At 25.5% G+C, this 16,171-nt stretch overlaps 1 protein-coding gene across 1 annotated transcript; it reads left to right on the plus strand.

Annotated features, from left to right (window-relative positions):
* Positions 1-1,158: 1,158 nt before the first annotated feature.
* Positions 1,159-14,488, plus strand: LOC119686142 (serine protease inhibitor 88Ea). Its single transcript, XM_038100622.1, has 3 exons — positions 1,159-1,264; positions 12,951-13,960; positions 14,039-14,488. The coding sequence occupies exons 2-3, from the start codon at positions 12,977-12,979 to the stop codon at positions 14,327-14,329; spliced, it is 1,275 nt and encodes a 424-aa protein (XP_037956550.1). The 5' UTR covers positions 1,159-1,264; positions 12,951-12,976; the 3' UTR covers positions 14,330-14,488.
* Positions 14,489-16,171: the final 1,683 nt, after the last annotated feature.

Raw genomic sequence — 16,171 nt, forward strand, 5'->3', positions numbered from 1 at the left:
TTATTTGTAATAAAATTCAAATTATTTGTACCTATTTACTGTTAACAGCTGACAATTCAAACCTTAAACTGCTTTTAAGGTGTTTACGCAAAGATTAAAAGTGACATTTCTTACTAAAAGTGATGTTAAACTACATTTAGTAAGCTAAAAGTGCTTTTAAGCAAAATTCAATTTAGGGTGTTTACGCAATCTTAAAATCGATTTTAAGAGCCTTAAAACAACTTTTAAGGCTCGCGTAAACGTAGTGATTGTTTTGAATAGAGAGGTTTTTTTCTCGAATAGAAGTGAAATTGTAACAATAATAATTTATCTTTATTTTTTTAATTAAATAAGTTAGAAGAATTAAATATTTAATTAAATTAGAAATTATTTTAACTATAAAATTCAATTAAATCTTGTGTAGTACAAAATATACCAATTCGCTCTTAAAAACTATAGCATCTTCCTAGTTTTAAGGGATAGGAACAGAAAGTTGTAGAATTTAAATAAAAAATTAGTATATTTCTGTTTGAAAATTCTTATAGATAAATTTATGCAAGTTGAGCTGAAATTACGAATATGAGTAAAAGTTCTGAATTTCACTTGAGTGGTACTGTATCTAATTAACCTATCTAGCCAATTTAGCCTATTTGATTAACTCCTTAATTGTGCAACAATTAGTATAATTTTTTATATAAATTCACATTTCATATATATGAACAGTAAAATAGTTTCAAAGTAATTGTACTTTAAATCTAAGGAAATGAAAAATGCTAAATACCTTTTGCCTGACCAATACTAAATATTTTTTTGTTTTTCTTAAAATACTTGATAATAATATATAATAATAAAAATAATAATGTATATTTAAATAATAAAATATTATATTATATTTTCAGTAAATACATTGTTTTAATCATATTAAATATTTTTTTTTTAAAGCGCAGTTATATTTATTTTTTAAATTAGAAATTATAAAATTTTAAGAGCGTTCGCTCTACATTTTAAAAAATAGTTTTTGTACAGCGGATTGTGGTTCCCTGCAGCAGCTGTTTTGTTTGTGCTTAACATTTTTTATTTTGCTGTTATTCTTCAGATGCTGCTTCAACATGCTCATACAAAAGCAGGTGAAAAGTGGAGTAGATTTTTGAAAAAGCTTTTAAAGCTTGTGTTGCTCAAGTTAAATTCAGTTTCATTACAGCGTTTCACGAATTAAGTTGAAGTCGGAGTTTAAGTGAAGGCAGTGTTTAATACAAATTTTTTAAGTGTGTGAAAAGACTGAAAAGTAAGTCTCAAATTAAATTTATTTGTTTTCGACTGAATAAATTGGGGTTTCCTTGACGCATTTCAAATTAAGTGCACTACATACGTATATAAATATTGTAGTTGAATATACAAACATATATATTATTATTATAATTTGTAGTTGTTTTTGTATTATTGTTAGTGAGATCTGTTATTGTCCAAGCTGTTTTTAATTTTGATTTGTGTGCGTGTGATTATGATTATTTTCGTGTTTAGTACTTTTGTATTGCAAGTAATTTGTGATTGACCGACCGGTTTTAACGGACCTTATATAGCATTTAATATATATACATATAAATTATATAATTGCAATAAAGTCTTTTTATAGATTATATACTGATATTCAGTTTATAATTGTGCAGTTCAATATGTATATGTATATACATTATATAAAAATCAACTAATTAGCATTATTTATACAATATTTTAAAAATAATTTGTTTATTTAAAATTTTATTAAAATAAAATTAATAATTAAGTTAATAATTAAAGTTAATAATTAGTGTTTTCTGAATAATTTTATTAAATAATTATTAAGAAAATATTGTCTTTATATAATTAAAATTTGAATTTCAATATTTTTGTATGAAAATAATTATTTGAATAATTTTAATTAAACAATCGAAAAAATAATTAACCTTATAACGTAATATCAAAATAATAAGCCAATTATAATATAATATTAATTTTATATAAAATTATATTAAAAAGATTTTTTTTATAACTATATTTTGTAATAAAGTCATTTATTTGTTAAAAAAAAGTACTCTCAAGGAAATATTTAATTTAATTGCAGTTAGTTAGTTTACATGTATAAACGATTACTTAATCAATTAATAAATCAGTGTATTGTGCAATAGCCATTAACATTGAGATAGACTATTTGAGGCTTATCAGTTTCAATTGACATTTGACTGTATCTGCTGCTTATGAATAATTCCGAGTAATATTTTATAAATACATTTTTTTTAGCTTCCCAGTAAAGAAAATAAATAAAGAGTACAAGAAATTTAATTGTGTTGTAATTATTTGTGGCTATCTTAATTGTTTTCGTATCCGTATCGAATAAGAAGCGCTTAAATGTGTGAAGGGAAAATCCCAAAGCCCAGTATTTGGGCTTTTAATAAGAAGAAGTTGACTGTTGTGAATTGTGACTGTTTATTTTTTTTATGACATGATCAAGTAGTTTTTAATCAACAGGTTTTCTATCCAGTTTTCTTTTTAAGTGACTTCTGTTGACAAATGACAAAATATATTTTTTATATAAAAAATTGGACACATATAATATTATAAATGCAAATGTTAATTTTGTAGCGTGAGACTACTGAATAAATTATTGATTTGTTTTTATCGTAAAGTTTGTAATACACTTTTTTTTATTAAGTATTACTTACAATTTTCCGAATCAATTAATGAAATTTAAAGCAATGAATGAATACTAAAAATCTCAGATTTATTGATAACGTGCTGATACATAAAAACAAAAGTATATATTATATTCATAAAAAAAATTATTCTTTAAAAAATTATTAGATTTTTCTAGAATAATTTATTTATTTTTCCAAACAGGTCGTATGTCAAGTGCTTTTAAATATATGAATTAAATTTATTAATATGTTTAAAATAGAATAAAAATAAAAAAAAACGAACTAATTCTGCAGACTTCAGCTTTATTCAAATATTAGTTTTTCGATGTTAAAGGTGATATAAATAAATGTATATAAATATAGAAATCTAAGGCACACAGTAATTTTGTATAAACATTACAATTAATTTTCTTTATATTTAAGTTTTAATCTGGCTATATTAACAAAATATCATTTTCATAAAAGACGGAAAAATAAATTTTCTTTATGTTTAAATTTTATTATGTTGGGGCTAGTTGAGTTATTCAGTTGAGCACTTTTACTCTCTATTAACTGCGAGATTTCTTCATAACCCCTCTCTATGCCTTGACTGGATTATTGTTTATCACTTCTTCATTCTAAGCAATAACTGACCTCAGATCTGCATACCTTCCCGAGTAGCCTGTAACCGTTCTGAGATTCGATAACGCGGTGTTGTCGAAAGCCTGTTAGTTATTTTATGCAAATAGTTTCAAGGCCCCATCCTATATTTATTTTTTGATCAGATCAATCTTGAGGTTCCTGAGGATGTCATTCGTCGTAATGTACCATGACACCTTGAATAGTCTTTTCAGAGTCTGGCTTTGTGGAATTTCTAGCTGACGAATAGTAGTGTTTGAGGTCTTCATGAACGCCACACACCCATATAGAAGTGACGGTAATTTTGTATAAGGATTACAATAAATTTTCTTTATATTTAAATATTAGTCTGTCAAGAATTACAAAAAATCACCTTGCCAACAGATAGATGAAGAAATAAGTGAATAGAATGGGTGGACCAACATCCATCTCATTTTTGAGTTATTGAAGTTCAAATGACTAAAGGCGAATGCATAGGTGATATTAATGCCCGAGCCTTAGCATATTTTTTACATATCCAGTTTTTTTAAATTTCTTCAAACACAATTTTGCATACAGTGTTCTTAGCTAAACGATTATGCCTAATGAACGCAATTTGCCTATTCAAGAATCACGTTTCTTGAAGTGATTGCTATAATTTTAGTACATTCTAAACTATTTATTTTCTGAAACACTTAATAGTTATGATCTAAGAGTCGATGTTCCGCGTTCGTAGACTTTGATTTTTAGATAGAATTTTGAGTATATACTGGAAGAGGTTTATAAGAGAAATTGGAGCAATTTGTTGATAGCTTTCTCACTTATTGCTGCAAATGCAGTGTCATCTATGATTTAGTACTATTTCCAGTTATTATTGATATTGCATTATAAAATTCTTTAACGTCTACTAAGAACTGGTTATAGTACTGATCTTTGAGCTTTATATGGACTTTATTAGAAAAACTTAATTTTTGTTGTACTCACTCGTAAAGTTAATATTCTTACCATAGTTTATATGCAGTTATATACATAAAATAGTTAAATAATAAAACATTTACTAGTACACTATATATGAATTTCGTTATTCTATATATCCATATATATAATCCATATATATATTACTTGTAAATGTTTTATTATTTTAATGAAATATAATTTAAAACAACCAATTGAAAAGTAAACTTTTGCATTTTAGTCATGCATGCATTTAGTGCTTTATATTTTAAAAATATTTATTTTAGCATTTCCTATTTTACGTTTTATATTTACTTTTTGTCAGTGGCGTGTAGATTCATTTAACAGTGTTTTTATTTTTTTGAAAACCAATTAAAAGTTTATATAAAAATATATAAATAAAAAAAAACTTTATTATAAGTATTGTAAATTGATGAAAAAGATTTTAATACACGAATTTTAATACAGCGAAACTCCCCTTGTATACGTTATTAAGTGTTTTGTATAAACTTATTTTAGAGAATATTTAAATTTTAATTATTATTGCTTATAAAGTTACTTTATTTATGCATAAAGTAATTTTTCAGCAATTTGAGCGCAAAAACTATTAAGTGCAAATTATATATAACTATATAATGATAAAAATTGTATATGTGTATTTTTATAATCTTGTATCCGTATTGTCAAACAAGGATATCCGTATGATGCTTTTATACTTTATAAGAGGTCTGGCTTTTATTATTGTGAAATAGCTAAGCAAAAAATAGTATGGGGAAGAACAGATTCCCGAACTATAGGATACTTAAAATTATTTGTTTATTATATATTATCTATAATTAATATTCTTATTGAATATATTTTATTTCATTATCTTGTATTTCAAGAAATTTTCTTGTGTTTTATTTTCTTTTTTTATTTCTACGTGGATAAACTGTGTTCTCTGATAGTGGTAGTGGTTAATGACTTTTTACCAAAATAGATTTCATTATAAGAGTACACCTTATTTAAGTACCTTATTTACTCAATGCCACCAACATTCTTCGATGAGTTTATAATCATTGATAAAGAAGGTATTTTTAAGTGCTTGATCTTGGTTTTTTTTTGTAATTCACGTTCCTTGATTTCTCTTGAAATACTTAAATTATTTGTTTAAAAATAAAATTAAATTGTTCTGATAAGTAATAAACAATATTATTTTCATTATAAAATAATAAAGAAAAATTTAGTTTTATTAAATGGAAAGTATTCATTAAAACTATACTGTAAAAGTTTTCAATATTTTAGTCTCAAATAATTAAATAAAATGTTTTTTCATTAAATGAATTCGTAGAATAATAATCGGAATGTCTGTTTTGAAGCTGGGTTTTAAGAAAACTCTTGATTTGAAGAATTTTTAGTTGTAACTAATATGTTAAATAATTAATAATAAAGTGTTCGTTCCTAGTAAATTATGACAGTTAGGTCATAATGCCTTGTTTTCACTATGTTATTTTAAACGACAATTATAATTGACTGGTGTGTCAAATGCGTTTTCATTACATGACTAGAATGCGAATATGACATCATATGCCTACCCGTTTTCATTATACTGACAATATATGACATTGAAAATGACATAGTGAAAACCAGGCATAAGATATATAATTGATTCTTCTTACAAAGTGCGTGTAGTCGAAGTAACTTCAAGTAACTCCTTTTCTCTGCACGCGCTACTAATAGTAGATTTTAAAAGTTGTGGTTTACACGTTACTCTTACTTTCTTCTATAAAATTCTATCGATGGTTTTTGGTTTATTACTTAGTGCCATTAATCTTTGGTATATACTTATGTTATATTGTCAATCTAAAAAATCTATTGAAAATGAAAATATTACCAATTTGTAAGTAAATTACTTGTTGATTTTTTTTTAATCTGGGTAAATAAATTGCTTTAGTATTTCATTTCTATAGTTGGTTCTTATTCAGTGCTTCGCAAATAAAATTTGTGCGATAAGGTGTCACTTAACTGTCAGAGGGCGTCCGTTTCTTTTTATTTGGGAAAACACTGCAATTTATTTAAATTATTTGTATTCAAATTAGTTTATATTTATTTGCTGATATTGTGTATTGTTTCGAATGGCGTAGATACTTGTATATATAATTTTCAGTTGTTCACTGAAGTCGTACTTCATTTCCTGTGTTCGAATTTCCTGACTTCGGGTGAGTTGTGCTAGAAATGATTTGTTTTTATCAAAAACAATAAAATATTAAAATGTGTTTTTAAATGCCAATTTTTTTATTATTTTGTCATGCATTTTTGACTACAAAGAAAACATAGACATTAAAAGTTTTTGATGCATAAAAAGCATTTATAAAGTTAGGGAGCAGTACTTACAAATTATATAACTCATGGGTTTCACTCAGTGTTTCATAGGTATTGAATAACTAATAATTTGGGAATAATATCATATGATTTATAATTTTTTAATATAATTATAAAAACAGTGTTTCCTAAATATAAGTGTATAACAGATATATTTCAACTACTAATTTAAGGTCCAATATTGCAAATCAAGTAGTCTATATTATTTGAAAAATATAATAGACTACTTAAGAGAGTATAATACCTTATAACATCTGTACAGGCTTTTTGATTTGAATCTAAATAATTTTAAATGTGTTCAATATATAATAATAATGCTCTCATTATAATATAGTAATAAATACTCTTTTATATCGAAGTATATATTTATATCTATGTTTTTTCTTAAATTGTGCTTGTAAATATCTTGAAAGATTAATTAATCATATAAACTCATTAGTTGTGGTTCTGTTAGTTAAAACTTAGAATGTACTAATAAATAGATTTTAGTTCCTCGTGAATAGCACATAATTTAAAAATATGTATCTCACAAATCTATTCGTTTTTAAAATAAAGAACTGAAATAACAGTTCTATACAAAATCCTGATATTTTTTCAAAGGGCTACTCATTAACAATTTGCAGTTCTTTTAATACCTTTCAAATTACTCCTGATTGAATAATTCTAGACATTCAAGCGCGTTCAATTTGATATTTTAATCTATATAAATAGCGTTCCCACGTGTCATATTCTCTATAAGACTCGATCTCGAATACGCTTTCCTATTTTTTTAAATTTTTTTGTTTTTAGATCTGATATAAAAATTAATACAATTGTTAATTTTTCTAACCAAAATGCTCACAATAACAAGTAATTGTTAAAATATTTATTAAAGTGTATCGGGTTGTTGGGTTTCACAATTTGACCATTTTAATGATGGTGTCAAAATGATAACAAGCTCTGAAAATGCTGTGTAGAATATTGTTCCGCTCCATATTTTATACAATAATTTTTAATATCCAAAACCATAGCTGGAACGTGTTACAATGAGACAAAATATGTTTGTTATTTATACCCCAAACTTAACGAGATTTTTAATTTCGATGACTTTAATTGTTAATATTTGGTTATATTGACATAATATTTTTTAAAAAAATGTACGATAACATTTTTTTAAATTATTGTATTACTTCGGCGATTTTTCTCAGATTTTACTTTCACCTTGCTTCAATGTTCCTTATTATATCATATGGCAAATCAAGTCAATAACTCCGTCATATCACTAAAAATCATTATTTGTGTTTATTAAAATTAAAATAAAAGTTTTGATCTTCCATTTATCTAAGTTTTTGTTTGTTGCTATGGTAAAAACATTAGTGAATGTTCTTCATAAATATGGTATATAAAAGTGCTTTATGTTTAAAGCATGTTTACTATTTCGTTATATAGTAAAGTATATGGTACAAATTTTATGTTTTTTTATCATATTATTGGATTTTAAGGACCTAATAACATTATTGCAGTATGTATGAGCATACTTTTTGCTCTATTTATGATAAATTTGGTTTGGATGATTTGGTTTCTTTTATATTGATTTATAAAGTATTAGTTGTTTACATGTTTCATAGGATCAAAGTGAGTCTGGTTTCAGTTGTACCGGACCGTTCTAGTATTTACCATTTATTATATGATAATTAAATACAAATAAACTATGGATATAACTAGCATTTTATCGTTTTAATAATTTATTCTGAAAATGGAATACAAAATAATATTAAATATAGTCTTCCCTGTACTGAATGTGAAGAAATTTGTGTCTGTATATATTTAAAATAGTGGGACTCTAAAGCCAAGAATAGTACTTCAGTAACATAATTTTAATGTGTTAACATATCAAGTAACAAATATTAAATCTTATACATATTTGAAGTCTAAAAATATGGCTATATAATACTTTTAAAGCTTTTCTAATCTTCTTCAAGATACGGTCTGTCTGTTGATTCTCTTATACCTTTTAAATATATCGAATTGATGCTTGAGAATTTGTATATATGATGTAATAGAAAAGAGAACAGAATTTGGATTGCATACTTTATATCTTGTTTATAGATTCGATTTATTTTTTGTGCATTGATTGCATTGGCAAAAAAACATTAAACAATTGCGATCCTTAACTTGTGTTTGTAGAGAGAATGAGCTAGACGTATAGCAATGAGTTTGGCAATTATTGTTTAGGATGAGAGTATATCACGTACGAGTATTATTATGATATGATATGATATTATGTACGGGTTTATGAAAAACAAAAACTGAAGATTCGAGTTCTGGCCGTTATAACACATATATTTATGATTGAAAGACAGATTAAACAGATTATGCTTGCTAATCGAAGAACCACCATGGGAGACGTATGCATATGAATGAATGGTAGTTACATTTGTAGTTCATGATTAATTCACTGTAATCGGGCAACCATTCATTCTACAAACGTATTACCTTGTGATTTTTTTATATTTCCTGAAGTTAGGAACCCTAAAAAAGTTAGAACACTTTTTTTAAAATGGTTAACTGTTGTGGTATAATTGCAAAAATTAAGTCAGAATTAGTTTGAAGAGAATGAAGTTAATATTGATGACTGAATAAAAACTATTTGAAAAAATTAAATGATCGTTACCGTTTGACAACACTTTGTATATATAGTTCTGTATGTTTACATTATACTTATGCTCTTGTAGAGATACTTTGAACTGATACTGAAAAGATTTGCATATTCATTAACAGAATTTGATGCGACTACCATATTACGGAGTCAAGGATTTTAATTAGCATTTTATTTAAAAGGAGTGCAGATGTTTGGTCAACAAATTGTATAGATTTCATAGGATAGTATCAGCACTCAAATGCAGATTAATTACAATAACATAAGAATTATCAAAAAATTAATTAATTAATATTGTAAAATTATATCTATGAGACTCGTAACAAGTTTTATTAAGTTTAAATATTAATAATTAGTTGACGAAAGATTTACATATATGTTTACTTTCTTTCAAATCATTATTTTAAAGACTTTTGATCCTTAACGAAAGTAAAGGATTTATCTTATCTTTGATGATCTTTATCATTAATTAATGTTTAAAAATTTACTAGATTTAAAAAATATATATTTAGTAAGAACAAAATTTAATTAATAGTAATTATAATTATAATAATTAAGTGGTGATGTTTTTCTCTAGAAATTATTGAATAGTTTTTTTTAACCTTTATATTTATTATAATTATTAAAATATAATAATGTGATGAAGTGCATATTATATATTTATATTTTAAAATAAAAATTTATCTTTATATTCTTTTATAATCTATAACCTTTGGAATAGAAAATTTGGTTCGTGCTGAGCTGAATAGCTGTATAATATGAGTAATAATTCATAATTTGTTGATGCAAATTTGACACGCGAGTAGCAACCGCATACTAAAGTATCAGTAAATATAGATAAAATATAATTTATTTCAAAAGCCATTAGCTAAGACCTTGACAGCTAAATAGAGCTAATGCATTAGTAATTAATACGTACTTGATAACTTGGGATAACCCAATAGCTCACTATATTTTTATAATTTTAAACATAGTTGTTAGTCTTTATTAGAACCATGAATATTGTGACTATTCATATATAATAGTATATTGCAAATAAAAAACAATTATTCAGTATTCAATTTTAATGAATTCTAAGTCATGTTTGCACCACACAAATAATAAATTAAAGTAGAAAATAAATATTAACTTAAAAGAATTTAAAATTATATTTAATATCAGTTAAACGGAATTTCCCAGTGTTTCTTGTTTATATTCATATGTATCTTCAAGATAGTATTTTTTACTTCTTATTTTTGAAAGAGTTAAAACTATATTTTCCTATATTTATTCACTAAACATAAAAACAATTATAAATAATTGTTTATTGTAGTTTTATTGCTCTTTCTATAATCAAATTTTTCTGAGTCAGTGGTGAAAACATTTATAAAATTACATATATGTTCGCATTTTAAGTTAAATATTTTTTTTATTTATGATTTCACAAGTAAATAACATATACGGAAAATAAAGCGGACTCATATGTTTGCGTACGTTCAGACCAAGTGAGCGCCGTCATTGTTGGCCAATTACGAAATTGGCCGTGTTTGGAGTGAGTAATCTTTCAACAATTTACTGATTGGAGACAGATTGAAAGATACTTTTTATTCGCATTACATCTGGCTGACTTAGCCGTTGGGTAACCATTTTGAACCAGTTTAAGCTGAAGTTACGTGACGTCACAATATATAACTTTGCTAAGCTGTAATTTTAACTTGTTTTTACATTCATTATTATAGTTGTTATTGGCACTCACCCTTACTTTATTATTTTCGTAATAATGATGCTCATACTATGATATTATTACTCTTGTTATACATACTCTACTATGTATTTTAAAGACTTTTAACTGTTTGATTCATATATGTTTCTCTGTTTCAATGATCGTCAGGCACAAGATACTTTTAATAATTGAATTTTTGCAATTATTGCAACAGTGAAATGCAAACAACACAACAAAACAAACCGTTTTTCCTTTTATCTGCAAACTTTCACTTTTTAGTCTTTTTACATTGCAAAAATAATGTTAATAAAATTGAAATTTAAAAATTGAAATTTAAAAAAGTTTTTACGACTTTGCATTTATGCAGTTTAAATTATTAAGAAAATGGTTAGAGATGCTTTTATTTTGATCTACTAATATTTATTAATATTAGCTTATTTGAAAAAATGAGTTCAGCTTGTCCTGTAAGTATTATTCAGTGTTCTGATGAGCTAGAGTTTAAAACGGCCATATAGATTACGACTTGAAATAACAAGTAGGCGTGCCAGATACCGTGTTTGCTGGATATTGGAATCGTGCAAGAAATTGCAATGAGCAATGGAAGTATCCATACTAGAACTGTCAAATATATTGCAGATCTTTTACGATTGACAAGACCAGCTTGAACTTGTTAATAGAAGTACAGTAGAATTTTGATTTAATCAATATTAGTACGAATTTTCTAAATAATATACAATTTTAAAACTTTCACTGATTATTTTAAATTGGAACACACTAAAATCATAGAGAATTTAGAGAGAACTAACATTAAATAACGAATGTTATATATAAAATTTATTTTTTTAATGTTTTATGTATTAAAACTTTTTATCATTATATTGAATGTAACTTTCAGTTTACTGGATAGTCTTTGATCAAAACAAAGACCACTATTATAAATTTTCGTAGAATTTATGGAAGATAAGGATGCAGTGTATAAAGACAAAAATTATGCATAAAGTTAAGATGTTCCATTGAACATGGTTTATCATCTAATGAAATTATTTCAAGTGCTTACCGTGATCAGTCAGTCAAACAGAAGAACTGACAGCGTCTGGAATGAGAAATCAAAAACGGTTAATTCTTGATATTACAAAAATCTTTTTGATAATGTTTTGTTTGATAATGAGAATACTTGAAAGTTGTCCTAGAATGACCAATTAGAAGAATATCTGTTGCGTGGTATAATTCTGGAAAAAACCCAAAGAATATGTTTTTGAATTTTTATAATGCATTTCTGTCATAAGCATTAAAAACGTATAATCTATATATTAATAAATTAACTATCTTCATATATTCTACTTTTGCTATTAAATAATTTAGTTGTAATCTTTCAGCACAAGTGTTGAGATCAATGACTCTTATGTCTGTCATTGGTAAAGTCGACGTCCTCATTTTTTTTCTATTTACTCACAGTAATACGAATATTTGCAATTATCTTAAAACACGAATTGACAACTACTGTAATCTTATCGGAGAGTTCAAAATGATCACTTTTAACTCCATTGCTACGCAGTAGTTCAAAGTTGTCTTCAGAGTTTAGTTGTCACACCCAAGTATTGAGACAAGGTTCCATAATTTGTTTAGTGCACCCAGCACCCACGAGTATCACGAGTATCAAAATCAGTAAATTCCAAAGGAATGAATAGTGATTTATTTTAAATAAAATTCGTGGATAAACTAATAAATTGATAAATTGTCTGAAGTAAATTTTTATGTGTTTTCTGATCTATTGTGTCACGTCTTGACACTAAATTAAATTTGTGAAAAAAGCTAAAAAAAAACCCGAACTTTTTGGAATTCGTTATGCAAATAATTTTTGATGCGAATAAAATTTCAAGCTTGCCACACATTTTTATGCTGTCTTCATAAATTAAGTATTCATCGACTGGACAAGGTCATTCACGTGTTGTGGTTTGGGATTAAAATTTTTTTTAGAAAAATATTAAGAAATATGTAATATCAATCATATATAATTTTTTTTGTAACAAATACTTTATTGTTTCAGTAAATAAACACCGAAAAAACAATAAAATGATGGATTTGTTCTGTTGCTTTCTGCTGGGGTTAGCAGTATTTACCACTACTTCAATTGCACAAGAAAATTGTTTATCGGACAATAGTATCACTCCTCCAACGAGAGTTGGACTTGTCTCGCAATTATATAAAGGTCAACAGGCCTTTACAGTGTCCATGTTAAATGCGATAACAAAAGCCACGCCAAATGAAAATATCTTCTTCTCACCGTACAGCACATATCATGCCTTATTGCTTGCATATTTTGGTTCTCGTACGCATTCCGAACAAGAATTGATTAAAGCGCTGAACTTAGATTGGGCTAAAGACAAAAATCAAGTGAAGAGTGCGTATGTAATCGAAAAAAGTAATAGGTTTAATCGCGCTAAAAATTCGCCAATACAATTCGCTTCAGCCGATAAAATTTTCTTCGATAACAGAATAACACTTAATAAATGTATGCTTGATCATTTCGTCGATGAGTTGGAATCGATGGATTTCAAAGGAAACTCAGAACAGTGTCGCGTTGAAATTAATAGTTGGATTGCCAATGTAACACAAAACGAAATCCCTGAAATGCTCGCAGCTGGTGATGTAACATCCGAAACAGAATTGGTATTAGCGAATGCCGCCTATTTCAAAGGGCAGTGGGAAAGTCAATTCGATCCAAAGGCTACAACACGTGATGTTTTCTTTACAACACCAAAAATTCAGTCCCTTGTGCCAATGATGCATAAGCGTGGTACTTACAATTTGGCAAATGATGAAAATTTACAAGCATATGTTCTGGATATGCCTTACAAAACTTCAAATAACGATGAGAAAAATTCTGATATATCAATGATTATCATTCTGCCGTCATTTGAGGAAAACAGTTTGGAACACGTTTTGGAGAAACTTACACCTGAGTATTTAGAAATAGTGCTTAAAGATGGTTTGGCCCGTGAAATTGATGTTTCATTACCAAAATTCGAGTTCGAACAAAAATTAGAACTTGTGCCGGTAAGTATAACATATAATATATTTACAAATATTTGATTATATTTTTTAATTTAATCTTACTATTTCGTGATTTTCTAGATATTACGCAAAATGGGAATTAATTCGATTTTTGATCGTAATGCTGACTTGAGTGGATTTGCTCCAGAAACCATTAACTTTGGAGATGCTAAACATTTTGCTAAAATTAAAGTTGATGAAGAAGGCAGTACTGCTGCCGCAGCCACTGTACTTTTCAGTTTCAGATCGGCGCGTCCTTTAGAACCCACCAAATTCGATTGCAATCATCCCTTCTTGTTCCTAATTTATGATCATAAATCAAAAGCTGTGCTCTTCACAGGTATTTATCGTGATCCAAAGACACGAAAATAATTAAAATTATTTAATTACCTAACTATTAAAATAATTTTATTTATACAAGTCAGATTTATGTAAATTATTATCGCGTTAATTTGTATTTTCAAGTTTGTGTTGTAAGTTAAATTAAACTGTTTCTTTTTTATAATAAAAAATGACAAACAAAATTGTAGGAAAACAATATGATTTTTAATTTATAAAAAAATGTATATGCCTTTTAGTATTAAAATATAACTGTTGCTTGAAAAGGATTTCGAATTAAAATTCTTTTCAAATATTAAAAATAAAAAATAATTGCATTCATTTAAAATTCATTTTTTTTTATTCAACAACATTTTTGCATACTAAATTGATTAAATAAATATTTTGCTAAAGGATTTATAGACATTCAAGTTTTGTACTTTCGAAATGCATTTTTACATCCTTTCATACTGAGTAATTTACGTATTTTGAAAAAGCCTTTTTTTTCATATATTCAGAGTTTTTAACATTATAATTTCAGATTTGCTTATAAATAACTCGCACGTACTTTTCGATACGTGCCATTAATTTTAATTTTAATTAAGTAATTTTGCCAAACAATATTTTTAAAAATTCAAAAAACAAAAAACAAAAAATAATATTCATAAAAAATTATTTCGTTATAAATTTTTATATCATATCAATTTCACATAAATAATTTTTTGGCGAAAATAGTAAGAAATATGTATATAGGTATATAGCAATAAATGTATAAAAAAAATTTACAAAAGATCAAAGATCAATATTTTTATAAATACCAGTAGATAACAATAAGCAAATACAATATTTTGTTAAATATAAATAATATATAAAAAATATGATACATAACTTTACATATTATGTGTACAATATATATGCTTAATATATATAATATATATTATCTTGCATTTACACTGTGCAAATTTAGGGCAATATTATTGCATACAGTGGATCGCTTTGGTCGAACAAAAGTATATTTCGGATATTAAAATACCAAAGCTTCTAACACATCAAATAATATTTGAAATAGTAATCTATTTATACTATTATGTATTCATTTATCTATTATTATTATTGCTCTTTAATAATAATGTACGTTATTTTTTTTTTCCATTCATAATTTGAGTATTACAGCATTGCTATATTAGCAAATAATAGTTTAATCGTTTTCAATTTAAAATTTAATATCATTATATTATATCATTCAAATTCTGTTTATATTTTAATAGATTATAATTATTTAAATCCATTTATATTTGTATAAATGTATATTTACATTTAAATATCCACAAGATATTGCATGCTTTAACAAGTATCTTGAAATTTATAATTTATCAAAGGTAAAATGTATTAAATTTTGGTAGAAATGTCAGTAGCATATTTTATAATTTTCAATCGATTTAGAATTTAATAAACATTACAACGATTGCATATACTAATACAGTGATAAATTTCAATTATATACAAAATTATTGATATTTTTCCAAAACATAAAACAAATTTGTCAGATTTTAATATAATTTTACTACAATATTACATTAAACACATATTTAATTTATTTTATATATTCACAAAACAAATATTATTTATAAATAATATTATTAAATATATTTTAACAAAAAATGTAATATTATTTAAATAAATTCTAAATTACTTTTGAATACAAATCGTAAAACAAATTTAAATTTAAAATTACACGGAATTTTTTTTAGCAATTTGTTAATATATGTGCTGTTTTATTATATGAATCTAATGATATTTGTTTTATGTTTTTTGCACAAATTAAAGAGCAATATTTTCAACAAAATAGTGTAATTTGCATGTCATTAGATAATAAAATTTTGTTCTATAGTAAAA

Source organism: Teleopsis dalmanni, chromosome 2, assembly GCF_002237135.1.
Source record: "Teleopsis dalmanni isolate 2A chromosome 2, ASM223713v2, whole genome shotgun sequence".
Taxonomy (NCBI): domain Eukaryota; kingdom Metazoa; phylum Arthropoda; class Insecta; order Diptera; family Diopsidae; genus Teleopsis; species Teleopsis dalmanni.